Source organism: Phasianus colchicus, chromosome 16, assembly GCF_987193195.1.
Source record: "Phasianus colchicus chromosome 16, bPhaCol1.hap1.1, whole genome shotgun sequence".
Classification (NCBI taxonomy): domain Eukaryota; kingdom Metazoa; phylum Chordata; class Aves; order Galliformes; family Phasianidae; genus Phasianus; species Phasianus colchicus.
In genome coordinates this window covers 3,849,633-3,867,322 of record NC_143451.1, presented here as the reverse complement: position 1 = coordinate 3,867,322, position 17,690 = coordinate 3,849,633, and the positions used below count along the sequence as shown (strand labels likewise).

The 17,690-nt window shown below is 46.8% G+C and overlaps 1 protein-coding gene across 2 annotated transcripts in view; it reads right to left on the bottom strand.

Annotated features, from left to right (window-relative positions):
- The window catches only part of ADCY9 (adenylate cyclase 9), a 59,586-nt gene that overhangs the window by 29,682 nt on the left and 12,214 nt on the right, over positions 1-17,690 (bottom strand). For both annotated transcript variants that reach the window (XM_090151637.1, XM_031595271.2), the window contains exon 2: positions 170-342. In XM_090151637.1, coding sequence (XP_090007763.1) covers positions 170-342 — 173 coding nt within the window. The remainder of the gene's footprint in view (positions 1-169; positions 343-17,690) is intronic.

The window sequence follows — 17,690 nt, the reverse complement described above, 5'->3', positions numbered from 1 at the left end:
TTGCTTGTCAATTACCTGAATATTTAATTGTACATTTTTTTCTTGAAGCTAGATTTTGTACTTATACACACACACATATATGTATATATATACATAGAGCAAGCAACTCATAAGCAAACTGGTGAGGTTTCCCAGGCACACGATCTGAGCTCTTTGAAGGAGGACTCACCTTTGGCTTTTCCATGTGTTTGAGAGCCTTCGTGGAGTCAGCAGCGTTCTCAGCTGAGGGAGCTGCCTGCATCCTGGCTCCATCCCCAGCCTCCAAGCTGGGAAGCAAGGCTTGCGAACAGCTGCAGTGGGGTTCCTTCACCTTCTGACCAGAGATCAGATAGGTCTTCAATCCTAGAGAAAAGATATAAACAGTGAGAACTGCGAGAAGACAAAAATAACACTACTTTGGACTTGTCAGATAGGAAATACAGTAGCTAGCAAAGCATGACGGAGGCTCGAGAACAGCACAGGAGGAGCATGAGGGAACAGACAGCAGGAACACACTCTGTGCAAAGCACTGGCAACCAGGATTGCCCAACATCTGCTGCCCCAGATCCCAGAGACTGGGACCCGCAGCAGCAGCCATGCCTGACACGTGCTTGCTTCACTCCATTTGCACTCAGACACTCTGGAAAACAGAGCTTAGGCTTTGGGCATTGGCTTCCACGTTGTAATTTGAGCTGAGCCGTTAACTCTTTACTTTTGGAAAGGGTTTGCAGCCTGTTTTTCAGCGAGATCTGGGCTGACATTGCACTTTTGCAAAGCAGTGTGTGTTCCCCCCCTGGCGCTCTCCATTTCTTGCAGGGATGTGGCAAAGCTCCCTTCATGCTTGGAAAAGGAAATGGCGTTTCAGTGCTAGAAATTCTGTCGGGTTTTCATAGTCAGAGCAGACTTCACATTTCTAAAGAACAAACTCAATCTCTCACGCCCACACGCACGCCCTGCAACTGTTGCATGAGCTGAAGCATAATTGGAAGCCAGATCCCTTATTAAAGGCCAGACCGGTAAATACTGTGCTGCACAGGCTGGTCTGCACCGAAAGCCTGCTCAAAAAACAAGGATCTGAGTCTTGTTCAGAATATTCCTTATTTTCTTTCCCTCGTCTAGGCACAAAAACTAAGGGGCTGCTGATCTTCCTGCACTGAAACGGGTTGGCTTTGTTGCCATCATATGGGAAATCTCCCACCTAGAACGGATGGGCACCGCCATGCTCTGCTGATGTGGAAGGCACCAGCTCAGAGCTGAGCAGTGCCCTGGGCTGGGGCACAGGCTGATGTATGGCTCTGCCACCTGGGTTGGGCTCCCACACCATCCCAAAGCTGAACGCTCATTGCCCATCACTGCAAGGCCCGTTGACACCACGGTTGCTGGCTCTGCACTGGGCTCAGCAAATCATCCCCACGTGCTGCGATCACGGGATGCCTTCCCCCCATTCACACACAAGGTTCTCCTGACAACTAACCACCTCCTTCCACAGGATGAAACCTGGAAGCAAACGCAGCTCCAGCCCTTGGAAGGCAGCAGCTTTCTGTTCCAATAGCAGCTGACGTTACGATAAAGGTCATTCTCTTAAAACTTTCTTTAGAGAGATTCTATAAACATTTTTTTCACCCGTGACACGTAACAAAGACAGTGCTTTGTCTGTAAGCTTTCCAATAAAAATAAGTCAGACATGCTGATAACAGTTTTTCAGCTCCTCTGTGCAATTCCCAGCACCTCCAGCCCAGTCCATGCAAGAACTGACACCCACGTGGCCACGTGCATCCCTATAGGGCTATGGGGTGCCAGCTGGTCCCTATGCTGGCTGCCCCAAGCCTCACACACACCCTTGGGTACAAGAAAGAGCATTAAGCTTCCTACTTCTATTTATAAAAGCTACCTTAAAGCAAGACTGCTATTATTCCTGTTTTTTTGTGTTGCTTTTTCTTTTTTTCTTTGTTCTTTTTTCATGTTTTTCTTCTGTCTTAATGCACTGTGCAGAATTACTTTGTCAGCGCGTGGCATAAAGGTAAGATTACCTCCTGTTTGAGCTCCGTGCTGAGGAAAAAGCAAAAACGTCCTTGTGCTGCTGTAACCAGGCTCATTTGGAAGAGCAGCCTCACGCTTCATGGAAGCTTACTACTGCTGCCTACCCAATACTTGGTTATTGAATCCTTCTTATGATAGGAATGCTGTACGTGCTTTAGTGCTGCTTGCAATTTGGTGACTCTTCACAAAGGAGCTCCTGTTCAGCCTGAAACGTTGTGGTATACAACAAAGATTATTAATTTGGCTGAACTGTACTGATGTAAGTAATGTGTATTACATGCACAGTGAGCCAATACAGCCACGGACCATCCCCATGCAAACAGTGTGCTGCACATCATCTCAAGACACGACGACAAGGAAGGACATGTTGGTTCTGCAGCTTAGTAAAGTAAAACTCATGCTGCCTTCCCCTCCTGCCAGTCTCCATTTGATAACGATCCCCTTCTCCTAGATTTACATCAAGTAAGTGAAGAAAAGAGCCCAAACCGAGCTGCCTGGTGGCCAATCTGTGCAGGCTGCACCCTGAGATGGCTCCTGAAAGTGGGGCTGGGAGCTGGCTCACTCCTGTGGGGAAGTCCTACAGCTGGCTGGGGGCACAGCGACCACCTCAACACACACCTGATTTAGGTATTTCCTACCCAGGACAAAGTGAGCACCACTGCTCATATTGCAATGGCATGAGTTGCCTCCTTCACCTGTCCTCTGAAGATGCAAAGACACAAACTCATCCCAATACTAAAAATCCACGCCACATACCAACAGCTGATAGCACATGTACCCTCCAAGCACATGATTTTCTGCATGCACATAAATTGATGAAATTATAAATAAGGCTGTGCATAAACTTCCCCATGGGTGAGCCAGTTCTGGCAGCGTGAGAACAGCTCCTTTGGGAAGCACTGCTTGATACCAGGAAGGAAAACGACTCTGTCTGGCAAACTGCATCCTCCCCCTCCTCTCTCTACCCTACTGAACTTCAAATGCTTCTGAAACCCCTCCTGTGCAGAACAGCCCCCAGCAAAGGTCCGTTCTGTAAGAATGGGACGTTCCCTCCAGCAGTGCAATAAGCCCTGCATCACACCAGCCATGCCCCCTTTTGCTTTATATTAACGATTCTCTTTCATTATCCATCTTCCCATTAGTTTCCCATAGGAATCTGTGCACTTTAATCATTTAGTCATGTTTCTTTGCAGATCATTATTAAGTAAGCATAAGTTCATAAAATAGTTACTTGAGCTCCGTTTCCACAGCCCCCTGCTTTTGCATCATCCACAGATGGAATCTGCAGAGCTGCCCCAGCCTGCAGCGACCACAGCCCTGTTACTCAGTCATTTAACAGCCATTTGGTACAGCTCTTATACAAATGTCTAGCAGTGTATAGGCAGCTCATATGGGAAGGTGAGCATTTGGGGGTCAGCTTTTGCTCCTTTCTTCCCAAACTGGTTGCTGCTCACTCACTTTTGGGTTACGCTTCTTCGCCAATCATTTCTGCTTTCACTTTTTGATAAAACGCAGTGCAAAGTTTTCCCTTCAAAGACATGATCTCCTTTCTTGGCCCCAAATATGGCAGCGAAAGAGCTGCCATCCAGCACCCACCAACGCAGAGAAAGGGAGCCATGGCCTATGCTGGGGTTTCCTTGTATCATAAAATATGCTGCCATACAGTTTAATGCTCCATAAGATCAAATCTTGACTGCAGTTATTACTGCTGGCATCCACAGGCACCCAAAGGAGCTGCTGATCGGATCCTGCTCAGCAGGAGGAAGCAATGGACAAAACTTTCCCCTCCTGCAGAGCACTTTCTCAGTGCTCAAGCTCTTTCGTAGTGAGCCAACCGGGCATCCTCAGAGCAGGACCCACAGTGCAGTGCCACGGGACACACAACCCCAATTGAAAATCTGGGGTGCTACTTCTGCAGCAACAATTGTTTTTTTTTCCCTATTTTGCAATCTTCGTTTGCCAACAGACTGTTACTTGAGGAATGAACTTCTGAGAGTTTTCCTGAAGATTCCAGTGATTTCTTGATTCGAGGATTTCTGTGTGCTGAAACAAAGCAAGAAGCAAAAGCTCCGAGGGCCATCCTTAGCTGGGCAGAGCATCTGGCAAATACAAACTGTGCGATCACAGGACTTGGGAAATCCCTGCAGAACATCTTCCAGCCAGCTGAACTTTCCGAGGTGCGAGAGCAGAAGCACCGTGTGCCCGTATATCTGTGCAGCTCAACCTGCTGGAGCTGCTTAGGATTTGGGGGTTTTAGGAATTCAGGCATGTAAAGACCTATAGCCTGAATTCAGGGAAGCTGTAAGGCTGCAGCAGGTCCCCCAACAAACCTATGGGACACATCTCCTGCTGCAACGCACGCAGCCCTGATGCTTGCACTCTAACAAACCAGCCTACCTGAAACAGCACACGAATGTATGGAGCAACATTTCCTGCGGCTAAAGTTAGAATGGAATTTATGAGCCAACTTGTTATCTTAGGCCTCTGGAAAGTAGAAACAATGATAATAAGAAACAGAACTTTTCAGGCTGGAAATACAAAAGAAACTCCCCAAAAAGAAAACACCAAACCTATCTTCATAATCCCAGAAGAATTGCAAAGAGACAGAGAAATCAGAGGCATCTCCTATGCTATGGAAAACCACTGTTTTCCTTATGCCTTTGTTTAGCAGAACACTTGCTTCTTATCAGCTAACAGACAGCAACAGGCTTGGAAAATGCTGATCAACAACACATGCGCAGTCCTGGTACTTGACATCTGCAAGCTCTAAGTGGGAGCCCCAGACTTGAACACAGAGCACACATTGGGAGCTGTGCTGCAGGCAGGAGGCTGCTGCCCACCAACCAGCTCACTAATGTATTTAGAAATGCCTTTATAAACTGGACTGCACAAATAGGAGACGGGATGATAAGCAGGATTGATCAGCACTGAGGGCTGTAGGGCTGCCCTTGTTTGCTTGCTGCTTCACTGGTCTGCTGACAGTGTGCCAGCTACCATGGGTGGGCAGTGAGAGCTCATCCACCTCACTTCCAGCTGGTTTACACACCCAGCACACTGCCTGCCACACTTAGGGGAAAGAAGTATAGGTTTCCATCAAGAGGCAGGGTGGGGATTTGGTAGTCCTGCCTGGGAAATGGGTGCTCTGCACAAGAATCCAGGCTGCTTATGAATGCTTGCAGGTAATGCATGATCTCTGTCCTAAGGATTCCTCACAAACCTTTGGAGATGCATGGCATTCCTACACGCCGTGTATTGGGGATGAGCTGCTCCATATGCTGCTTTGTGCCCACACCACTCAGTTCTCCTGTAAACCCTGCTGCAGAATTGGACTCCAGGATAGCTTCAGAAAGACAAATTTGTGATTTGATTACACCTGTTAATAAGCATCTCCTATTATCTTACTGGTCTCACCTTTCACACTTACTGACCACTCCACCCTGTGGGAAGGAATGAGCACAGTGAGCAATGATGCCATTTTAGAACCCAACAGGTACCAAAGCAAGAGCCAACCAGGCACACAGGAGCCCAGCTCCTTTGGGGGGCAAAGAAATGCCCTCAGAAATTACAATATTCCTAACACAGAACATGTTTTCTGAAAATGTACCTAAAGAATTCTGGGGACAGCCTGGTGCTCCATGGGGCTGCTCCATGGGAAGAGGATGGGAATAGGAGGTAGAGGCACAACACGCCTCTTCTGCACATTGCAACTCTTTAGGAAAAGTGAGGAGGTCACATTAACAAAATGATATTTTCTTTCAGTTCCAAACTTACTGTGTAAATGTGTTTTTTTTTCTCAAAGAGAGTACCCCAAGGTTCAAGAACACATGATTAAGGCAGCAGGCAACCTGAACTCCTGGCTGATGCTCAAAGTATGAAAGGTAGGAGCACGCTCTGAGCCCCAGCAGTTCCTACATAACACCCCAGTGTTACGAGCATCCCTGTATTACGTGCAATCACTGCCAGCAGCCATGCCGTGGGATTGGCGCAGCAGCCAGCAGGATGGCCTGGAGGTGGGCTCCCTGCACTCCCTTCCATCTGAGCACAGCCTTGGTGGTGGGCAGAGACTCCAGCAAAAGTTCCTGCAGCTCCAGGGTGCTCAGGGATGGGAATTGATTTCTTTTAAACCAAAACAGCATGGCCGGACAGAAAGCAATTAGGAGCTCATCAGCAATCTCCCACTGGAAAATTTCACCTATCCTTGCGATGGGTATTTTAGAAAGGAAACAAAGCAAGTGTGTACAATGCACGGAAGGACTCCAGTACGAAACAATAGTGTGATGCAACCAAGCCTGTCCAGGCACTTGGTAACGGAGAGAGCTGTTGTGGCTCCTGGTCCTAACAGAGTTTTAATAGAATCCAGACAAGAGCACGCAGCAAACAAGATTTGAGAAGCCTCAGTTGTCACATGGCTGCAGTCCGTGTGCTGACAGGGCCACAAGCAGGCAGTCAGTTCCCAATGCAGCACAGCACGAGGGCAGGCTGGCTGCCACGCACCCACCAAAACCAAATGAGACGGGCAGGCAAACCTGCCAGGGGTTGATGGGCTCTGCACATGCCACTTCTTTTTGATTGGAAATTGGCAACGAATGGCAGCCTGACATTCAGAAGGTAAAGGAAAAATAAAACAACAAACAGATGCAATACTCCCATCAGCTGTTTTCTAATCATTACTTTTTCCAAGCAATGGATCGAATGGTATTGAAAGCACACAGCATCACAGCATGCTCCAATGTTTTTGCTTAGGTCACGAAAATAGATCATCCCAGGGATCTTGTGACCACAAACAGGAGAGCTCCAACTTGACAGTTCCCAAATATCCATCACTTAGGGGTAAGAACGAGCCCCCTCTTATCAGTACTGGATACCCACAGGTATTATGCTGTGCCACATCTTCCCTCTGCAGAAAGCAGCAATAACTGCAGCAGGAAAGGCACTGCAGAGCTCTAAGCAACCTGAGCACTGCCTCCCTCCCACCTGCTCAGATCTCCTCAAGCATTTACCTGAAAGAACGAGACAGAAACATCATTTGACAACAAGAACATAGTGTGAACTTTGACCGAAGTGCATTCACCCAAGTGACACTGAGAAAAGGTTTGTTGACTTGATTATCCAAAGTCAGCCTCAGGAAGATAGAAAAAGCACCCTTAGGGGATTAAATCTAAAGAAATAGATTTGCAGATCGCAGATAAGTCCATCTTTTTCTCCTGCAGGGCTGCCTGCTGCAGGAACTCTGCCATCCTCAAGGCCCCCCATGCAGGTGGGCTGCAACAGAGCAGAGCTATGGAAGTGATGGTGCACTGCTGGGTGCAGCATGGCACAGTGCCACCCCTGCACCGTGCCTTGTGCAATACAGGCAGGCTTTTGTGATTCAAGGTGAGCTGTTATGAATAGCTCGTGCACTGCTTGTTTACACATGGTCCAGGGTTTTAAACGGTTACTAATTCAGTACTGAAAAATAAAATGCAAATAACAGTGCTGCAGGAGGTACTTTGTGCAGCTCCTATACATTGTTATGGCAAACATAGGTAAGGTGGGGAAGAAAGGAACGCTGCCACCATGTAAGCACACATCACCACACAGCTCTGTTTTCATTTTGATTGCACACTCCAAGCATGAAGCATTCACAGCCTTCCCAGCACAAAGGACAGAATCATTTGAGAGCCACTGCTGAGGAGCTACTGCTGCCAGATAGTGAGAGTTGTGTCTCCCAGGAACAGGGCATCAGCCTTTCCAGCAGCTCATCCCCGTCCTTAACCAACAGATCCAAACACCCTCCCCAGAATAAAGCTCCAGTCTCCAGCTCTGAGCAAGAGGCAGCTCAGATCTGCAGAAACACTGCACAAATAACTGCATGCTAGGAACTGAACCTGAGCAGTCTGATACAAACCGGTTTACAAGAAAAGTTTTGGGACGTGCTGAATGCTTCATGTTTTCCAAAGATAGAAACACATATTTAAGGATTTGTTACAGTAAAACCAAGTCTAAACAGACCTCTTCTGCTCTACAGTGAAATTCAGGAATCATTTATGGACAAAGCAAAGTCCCTTAATAAGCAATACACACAGCTCCTGAGCAGGTACTTTGATGCTAATCTCGCCCTCCCAACACTCAAGCATGTTCCTATCCTTATTTTACAAGGTCAGCTTGTTCCAAGATTCAAATGACTGCATTTACTATGTTCAGATATTTTGATGCAATTTTGTTAAAAGCTTGGAATGAGTGCATCAGCCCCTGAGCGTGGTTTTGGCAGCTGGGGCCAATGCTGTGCTGCACCTGAAGCTGAAATCCCTCCTCACTGAATGGAGTTTTTAAAGAAGCTTCAGCATCACCTCGATGTGAAGTGCAGGGGACACAGGGAAAAGAGCTCATTCTGGGTCTCCAGAGCAAGCTTCAGATGAAACTGCACATTTAATTGTCCACACTTGTGACAGAAGCTAAAAACCACCCAAACTAAAAGCTCAGGTGCAAGCACAGGAACAAACACAACATTCCCTCCCCAGCAATGCCTGCACAGGAAAGCAGCGCTGACAGAAGCCCAAGGAAGGCTGAGCATCTCCCCAGCTCTGCTGCGACCCAGGCGTTCAAAAACAAAATTCCTCAATGGAGACTGAGGCATTCTGTGGGATTGCTCCCTCCCTGCGGGTAGGGATCAGGGTTTCAGAGAAACGTGATGAATCACAGTGGTTTTTAGCTTACTCATCACAAAGAGCTTTTTTTTTTTTTTTTTTTTAAACTGATAACTTTGGGGAGAAAACAAGGAAGAATTACTTGTTATCTAAGAAACACTATGAGCTTGCTTGAACGAGGAGAATGTTTTTTCTTGCCTTCACATCTGCATACACTATTTGATGCTGAGGGAGCGCTGCAGAACAGAGCGCTGGCACTTCTCAGCACCTCCCCGAGCTAAGCAGCCCCATCTCTTGTTTTAGAACCAGCTGCATAACTGGAATATCACAAGGCAGCTGCAAAACTCACAGAGATCCATGGGAAGTTTCAAAACAGGAAAACCAACGGCATTAAAATCTCCTTTCAGTTTGCACGTCTTCCTTCCAGGAATCTGGAATTAAAGAACTGACAGAGCGACAATAAAGGCACCAATCTCATAAAATGATTTTAAAGAGAGCACACGGCCTCCAGGTTAGTGTGCAGGTTATCCAGGACATATATCCTCCATTCCCACCACTGAATCCTCAACCAAACAAGTCTGTGTCTCAGCTTTCCCCTCATCTCTGCCTGCAGGGCTATTTCCCCATTGATTGGCATTTCCCCTCCTCCTGTGGAGGCTGCACTTCTTCCCATCTACTGCACCACACATTCTTCATTCTTAGCCAGAAACATGAAGAACCAGCAACATGGAAGAACTTTATGTCATAGTAGAGTCTCTTCGCAAATGACTGAACCTAACAAGCTTTGTTATACTCGTTTAGTTATCAGAAAGCTAAAATTAGACAAATACCTTGAGAAAAGAGATTTTTAATACACGCCATTGCCATGGGCAGCGTGTAGGGGAGAGGCTTTTCTCAACATAGGATACCTTAGAAACACCAGGAAAATAACTCTAAATCAGAGCATATAGACATGCATTGCACAGCAGTCTTCCACTGGAGCTTATATTGACCACCTTCTTGGCAGCAGAATCCAAAGTCATGGCAAACTGGGCAAGGAAAGCCCACCCACACCATGCAGCCAGTAATTTCAGACCCATTGGGCAGCAGAGCCCTGCAGGCTGGTGTGTGGGTTTGCCTCCTTGCAGACACCTCCCTGGGCTCCGAGACTTCCATTCACATCTCTCAGAACATGAGACTTCAGGAGGAGGGGCTTTATCCTCCTGCAGAGCACATAACCCAACCTGAAGCCGACTTCTTGCACTGGCCCATAATTTAATGTCTTTTTTCCAATTAGCTGCTGGGTTCAAAAAAGGACATTTTAATTTCTCATCGATCCAGGCCACTGGGATTTCATACCAGAGTTCTCTTGGGAAACTGGAACAAGAGCACATAAGCTTATAGCTGAGAAAGGAAATACTTTCCTAATAGTTACTGGAGGGATCCACTGAGTCACAGCCATCTACTGAAGGCATTACACAACTGGATGTCCTGTTTGGAGAATCCAAAGGATATACAGAATATGGAAATCACACAGTGCTACAGAATTTCTCATATGAAGCTTGTGCAATTTTTAAGATCTATGAAGCTGTCAGAATCTTAAGGAGCAAGCTCTGGTTTTGAACAGAGGTATGCTTTTCATCTTCTATGTCAAAAGCATAAGAAGTGGTTTGTGTTAGAGGGAAATGGATTATTTCAAACCTGCTCTCCCATCAGCAGCCTGGCACAGGCACAGCATTTGTCTTTCAGCTGGGGCTGCACAATGCACATCCCCAGAGGAGCTGTGCTTTGCCCAGGAGGCCAAAAACCAGCAAGCACAGAAGCCTGGAAAAAAATAATGTAGCAGAAAAACAAAGAATCTTTCGACAGGAAGGCTGCGTTGCTTTCAAACTGCCACTTTATCTCCTGGAGGGTACAGCAAGTTCAGGCAAATGTGTGCCAACTCAAACAGGGGAGGGTGCAAGCAGCAGCATGACAGCCAGGCTGGGCTGCAGACAGTGGGTGCTTTGGGGGCTCAGAGGGGCAGAGCAGCACCAGGAACCAAACACAATCTGACGGAAAAAAGCCTGGTCTCAGACAACACAGAATAGCTGCTGCTCTCAAAGCAAATAAATAAAGATGCTGGGTTCTACTCCATTACATCTAGGTCTATTTTTGCCCGACGCACTAAAAAAAAGGGGCACCAGGGAGGCTGTGGGATCTTCATCCTCAGAGATATTCCCAAGGCAGCCAGGCAGGGCAGCAGCAGCTCCAAGCAGACCCCTGGGAGCAAGGCTTGGGGCCAGGAGCTCCAGAAGCTGCTGAAGCCTATGCCGTTCTGTGAAGCCAACCAGCTGCCACATGGGGAATTACTGGAGAAGTTCTCTTAGTCTCAGAGATGTGCTGTGTGCTGGCTTGGGTTAGATTTCACAGATCCTGCAGAAGAAGCTGTAAAGAGGAGGGAATTTTCCTAGTTTTCATCATATACTATTTAAAAAGCCCTCTTTGTGCCCTGATCATACAAAGACAGGTCACAGCAGGTCAGCTCAACAGAGGAACTTCTTCAGTTTGGGTAAATCTCAAACTGACCAAAACCACAGCCTAGCCCCACTCTGCAACCACAGAGTGTTTCTCCTCATTCAGCACGGCGGCCTTATAGACATCCCACCTTCCATGGGTCTGAGTGCTGCAATGTGCACTGCATGCCATAAAACATCTTCAGTTCCAGTTTCCACCTGTTTCCTTTGAGGAGTTACTGCTGGCTACAGAAACAGCACAGCTCATTGTCACCACGCACTGCTTTCTGGCTCATACTTCTATGCAAAATGCAGACCATCTACATCGAAATTATAAGTATGTGCTGAAGGATTCATGAAACGCCCTCAGCGAGTGGCCTACATGGAGCAAGTCCTTCCAACCACTCCCAGTAAGCAGCGATGAGCTGGATTTCGACTCCTGCCGCTGAAATAACATAGATTTGAGATGACCTGGTTCATCTGGTACATAGCACAAAGGTTACACCTGAAGAGCTGCAATTTTACACACTGAAGTAGCGATTTTCATCGCTCCTTCCACGGTAATTTAAAGCAGGGCAGTACAGCTAACACTGCTCCATGCTGGTGCTGCTGCAATGCAACACAAAGCAGTTTTTTTGGGAGCAGAGCACATGGGCAGCCAGCGAGCAGCTGAACCCTGGTCACCTCCGTGCAAAGCAGCTTCAGCCACACGTTGGCTGCACAAACCCCAAGTTATCCCCAGCACCTTCCTTCTGCCAAATGCACGCCTTTTTCTCTCACTGTCTCAGAAGTGCCCAGCTCTCATGTTCTCAGCAGCCATTCCAACACCAGTTAACACGATGAATTAAAACTTAAAAACCTGGGAACGGCTCTCACAGCTCTGAAGCTGCCATGCAGATTTTACTGCTCTTTTTTTGCAGACAAGCAGGATGTACTTGAAGCAGCTGCCTGCTTTCCAGTTCAAAAGAGCAAAGCTCTTGTCTCCACTACCATGCACACTTCCAGGTTGAAGGAGTGTCCAGTCCTCAACTCAATGAAATGGCATTTGGATTGCCACTCTCCATGCATACCTCCAGAAGCTTCCCTCTAAGGGTGTGTATCACAGCAATACTCCTTGGCTGAATGGTTAGTCCATGTATTTCACAGGTTTTCCTTTAGAAATTTGTAACAAGCATGGATTTGTGCAAACAAAGGTTGAAAACCATCAGGGATTGAGAAAACTGCAAGCAGTGAAATCATGCAAAGCCTTCACGGTAAAGTCTTTCTGAATTCGGGTTTAATTGGAATATAGCAGCCTAGGAAATTACGGTTCTAACCCACAAACAAGCAAGGGAATGTTCAGTAACCCCAGGCAAAAATCCCCTGGCCTCTCAGCAGCACAGTTCAGGCCGAAGCTTTACATCTATTTATAGACCTCGGGCACATATCACTACAATAGCTGATTGTGCTTTGCAGCTGTTTTGTATATCTAGAAGGGCAGGAAAGAACAGACTGCACTTTGATCATTCCCTTTTTTGGAGTATTAAAACAACAACAAAAAATGCCATTGGAAAGGACTCGGTATTTTTGAATCACAAGGGTACCTGTTCCAAGAGCCACAGCTCACGCTCAGCAGGGAGCGCTGGGCCACACAGCCCATTGTTTACCATCACTGTAAATACGGGCTGCAGAAAATATTTGTTCTGGGAGCATGCAAACTATTTCACCTATCATGAGAGCATATGCCAAATCTACTTACAGGGATCTACTCCACAAAGCATCTGCTGTTCAGTGACACATGCATATAATTAAGATGCAAACTGAAGCACATAGCATTGTTGGGGAATGCAAGAATGAAGCTTTTGCTCAAGATACTGTTGCAGGATAAGAATTAACTACATGCAACCTGTAAAACCTGTTGGTATGAAAGCTTTCAAAACACACGTACTGAGCTGATGCTGCTGCACACAGAGGTACAAATTACTCACAAAGATGGAGCTGTGCCTCGTGTGCAGGGAGCTCAGTGCTCAGGGCAGCATCCATCCAGTGTGCTCGTGCCAGAACAGCAGCACGCACTGCTTTGTTATCCATCATCCTGCCTCCTTAGCTCTTGCTCTAACACCATACTAGCCTGGTATTTTAAAAAGAAAATACAATCGTGATAAACTCACCCTGACACAAGATGCTAAGAGGAAACAGAGTCACAGCCATGGAGCAATCAGCATGAGCAAGTCATATTTGTGCTCCGTGCAGCACTCCCCAGTCACACATCTGGAGGATGCTCGTTGCTATGGTCAAACAAAGCTCATTCACTGGGCAAAAGAAGAACGAAAATGAGCACCAAGCAAGTGCCTGCAAAGACCTCATAGTACCAGAGCCATCCTGCCAGAAAAACATTTCCAACCGATCTCTGATTACTGCAATAAGATGTAAAATGGGATTTCCCATTCACTGCAGCTATCTACATGAGTTTGAAAGTTCATTTTCATGTAGCCACACGCACTGAAGTACACAAGCAGTTCAAAACACTGCAAACAGACAGCCTGTAAAAGTGATTAAATTAGGAGAAAAGGAGTACTGTAACCAAAGGGGCTGATATGTACCTCTGCTGCATCTGCCTTGTTTATTTAAAGCACAGTTCGCAGGGATAGAGGGCTTTTTATTTTTTTTATGTTTGAAGAGAACTTCAGAGAACGTTCTTGATTTTCATTAAGGCTTTCAGGCATTAGTATTATTACATAATTATAATATATATGTAAAGTGTATTATCTGCTACAATTATATATCATATATTGTATTATATGAATTAATGTGTATAATGCAGTACTACATATTAATGTTAACTACATTTAGACAACAACATACATTTATACATGAACTAGACACCAACGTATAGAATAAGAATCTGCTAAATACATTATTTATATCAGGATAATACCAAAAAACACCACAGCACCACCAAGACTGCAGTAGCACTGGCAGAACAAGCCCTTATTGCTGAATGTATAGCAGAGTTTCCCTAAAAGCCTTTGAACAATGATGAAGACAACCCTGGAGCACTTTACCCTCAGGTCCTGCTGCAGACCCTGAGCTCAGCAGGGCACAGAGAGGCTCCCATGGCTTTGGTGCTTTCCTCCTCTGTACTGCAATTCTCTGAACTCCTGCATTTCAAAAATTGATCTTTTACAAGCTGGAGAAGCTGAAATTTAGCAGGAAGCTCTCTCACACTGTCCCTTCCACAAAACTTTAAGCCAACCATTTTTTACCTATAAAATGAACTCTGCAGAGCAGACTTAGCCACAGCCATCACCGGAATCAGATGAGCATTACCTGTGACCAAGATAACTGTTCAACAGAGGGGCACCTCTCCATAACATCACTTCTAAAGCAGAGCAGGCTGAGCACGAAGTTCAGATGTCAGCTTGGCTCCATCTGGGCCAGACTTCAGCTGGGAGCAGCGCAGCTGTGTGCGGCCTCAGCACCACCAGGGGCCCACATGGAGCCACATCCCACGTCCACCCCCAGCTCGTGTCCCCCTGCACCCCGTGTCCCTCTCACAGCCCCATGTCCCCTCCTGCTGGCCATCACACCATGGCCACTGCTGGCCCACAAAATGGCGGAGCAAAGCCAGAATGCCCACAGTGGGTGGTAAACCGCTCCAGGTGCAAAATCCTAACCCTGCAGAGCACAAGCACCGAAGACAGCCTCCAAAGAGCCAGCAGAGCCAGGCCCCGGCCCAGCGGGATGCCCACGGCCAGCAATACCAGCTCCCAGCACAGGGCAGGCAGCCCAGAGGGCAGCAGACCCCACAGTCCCACTCAGGCCCTCCACTGACGCAACACTGAGGAGCGATTTTCCCTCATGGGATCAGCCAGCCAGCCCCAAGCCCAAAGCAGGGCAGTGACACGCTCCTAGGGCTGACCAGCTCCTTGCCCACTCCCTGGGCCTTGGGGCTGCGTGCCCGGCGCTGGCACAGCAGATGGCAGCCATCCCAGGCTTCCCAAAATATCAGTGCAGCTGCTCATAGAGCTGCCCTCGGACAGGCCGCGGTGCCTACCAGCAGGGCTCGAGAAATATTTTTACAATTGAGACATTACACACAGTGACCACTATTTATACTTTGATATGTCAGCCTTAAATATTTACTTTTCCACTCACTCAGTTTGCATTATATGCCAACAGATTGCTTTCTTGCATCATTTAAAGAGCTTATATGTACTTAAAATTCTCTCAGCAATAAGGCAACAGCATTACTGTAGAACAACTCCCAAGTAAACTATGAGGAAAAAAAAATCTTTGCTACTTTTTATCTAAAATAGATTTCTACTGCAAAGATGAACCATTTTTTTAAACAATAGATTTGTTTACCCTCTTCCCCGCGATAAAGTAAGAGATTATTTAAAGAAACCAGAACTATTTTGAACTTTTCAACCTCTGCCTGGGCCTTACAGCACCGCACAGTGCCCACCCGTGGGCTGGCTGAGTCCCACCCTGCTGCCCTACGGCCCTGGAAAGGATGGCCCTGGTTAGGGCAAGGAAATGTTTGCACTTTTAACCATACCACATCCCAGGGCTGTACTGGCAGTTACTGGACATTCTTCCCAGAAAGCAGCCAGCTTGGCAGCCATATTTCAACATGAAATTGTTTCCTTTTGCAGTCCCAGAGCCGAGTGCTGTTGTGGGTGCAGGCGCAGCCCCAAGGCCCTGGCAGATGATGGGGATGCCCACCGCCATTCCTCTTGTTCCTTTCCCAATCCTCAGTTGCTGCAAAGTGCAGAAGAGATGCTCTGGGCTGGATATCACATTACTTCTTTTTCGTTTTGCTCACTGCAGATCCCCTAAGTCTAGAGGTAAAACAAATCTGCTAGGCTAGAAAAGGTCTACAGATGCCTCTGAGCAAAACGGAGCCAGCTCCTTCCCAAAAAGGGACAGTTATCCTCAGCGCTTCTTTTGCCATTGATAATCACATCTTTATATTTTCTTGCTATTAAAACCAGCTGAAGTAGCTTTTAGAGAATGAAGAGCCCTGAGATTCACTGCCAATCCATCAAAACACAGATTGTGTTATGCTCTAGATCATCTCCCATATAAAATCAAAAGGACGACTGCGACCCTCTCCAATCAAACTTCCAGCTCTTTCCTCTGGTCTCCCATCCTGAAGCATGGGGTGACTGCAGCACTGTGAGGAGGGAATGGCCACCTGCAGGCTCTGCTGCATGGCTTCCATTCCCCTTCCACTGCCTGCTCCCATTACCTCACTCGCTCCTCCAGCCATCCCAGGCACTGCATGGCCCTCTTTGTGCCTTCCATCTCCAGCCTCAGAGCGGAAACCTGGAAGGAAGGGCTGGAAGGAAGGGAAAAGGCATGGGGAAAGTGAAGATGCTGGAGGCGTGCAAGGAAATAGTTTCTAAGACTTTATTAAAGCTAAAACACTTTTTCCAACTGGCAATTGGAAAGCAGAAGGAATCCCACAATCCTAATCCACGTGAACAAGGGAGGCCAAAATCCAGGCAGCCACTGAGCACCACCTGCATCGCATCACCAGCACAGAGCTCACACACCTGCACCTCCTTAATCACACAGCCCACCATCCCTGCAACAAACAGCACAAGTTGAAGTTTTGCAAGAAGGCAAACTCCATGCAGAACCTCCGCTCACGCAGTGTTTGTTAAAAGAACCAGCCTCTTGCATGCATGCATTTTCTCTTTTGTTTACTTAATTTAATGAGTAGAAGCTACATTTATGAGAGGAGAGGGGGCAAAGGAGAAAACAACACAACTGATGAGTGCAAGCAAGCAGGAGAGCAGCAGCAACTGCGAGACAGTGCCCAAGAAGTCAGGGCTGCAACACACCCAGCACAGCTTGCTTTCTAGCAAAACAGCACCAATGAGATGAGTAAAAGGTAATTAGAGTTTACTTTTTCCTCCCAAGTGAGTTAGAAACTTGGGTGTTCACAACCTGCAGGTAGATCCAAGTGTGGTAGGGCAGAGCTTTCATGGGCTCCCACCTGAAATGCCAGGGACAGCCTACATAAGTTCAGGACTTCTGAGAGTTCGGTGCAACACAAAATGTTTAAAGTGCAACAAGGTTTGCAATAGGAATTTAAATAATTAGATGTGGCGCTGCTACATTAGAGGTGGAACAAAACCAAAGAAAAGACCCAAGTTCCAAACTCAAAAATAAATACACTGAGGAAACTGGATGCGAACACAAACTGCAGCCTCTAAGTGTGAAACGTGCCCTTGTGTAGCTTAATGAGAAAACTGAAGAGAACCAAAAACTAATTAGGTGGTTTTTTTAAGCTGTTTTTATTTCATTTCCCTGCAATGAAAGAATGGCCAACACAACGGTAACTCAGGTAGCTGACGTTCATCCCCACAGCTCAGAGGCATTACACCTAACCTACTGCCAGCAAAATCCTTAGGCTCATCAACCTTGGAGAACACTCTCCTATATACACACACACAGTTTCCATCACTTGCCAACTTTGTCTCAATCAAGTTTATTCTCTTAATCTTTGCAGTGAGCACTTAACATACTTATCTGCTTATCAATGAGCAAGCCTATACAATCACGCCACCAGATAAGGATA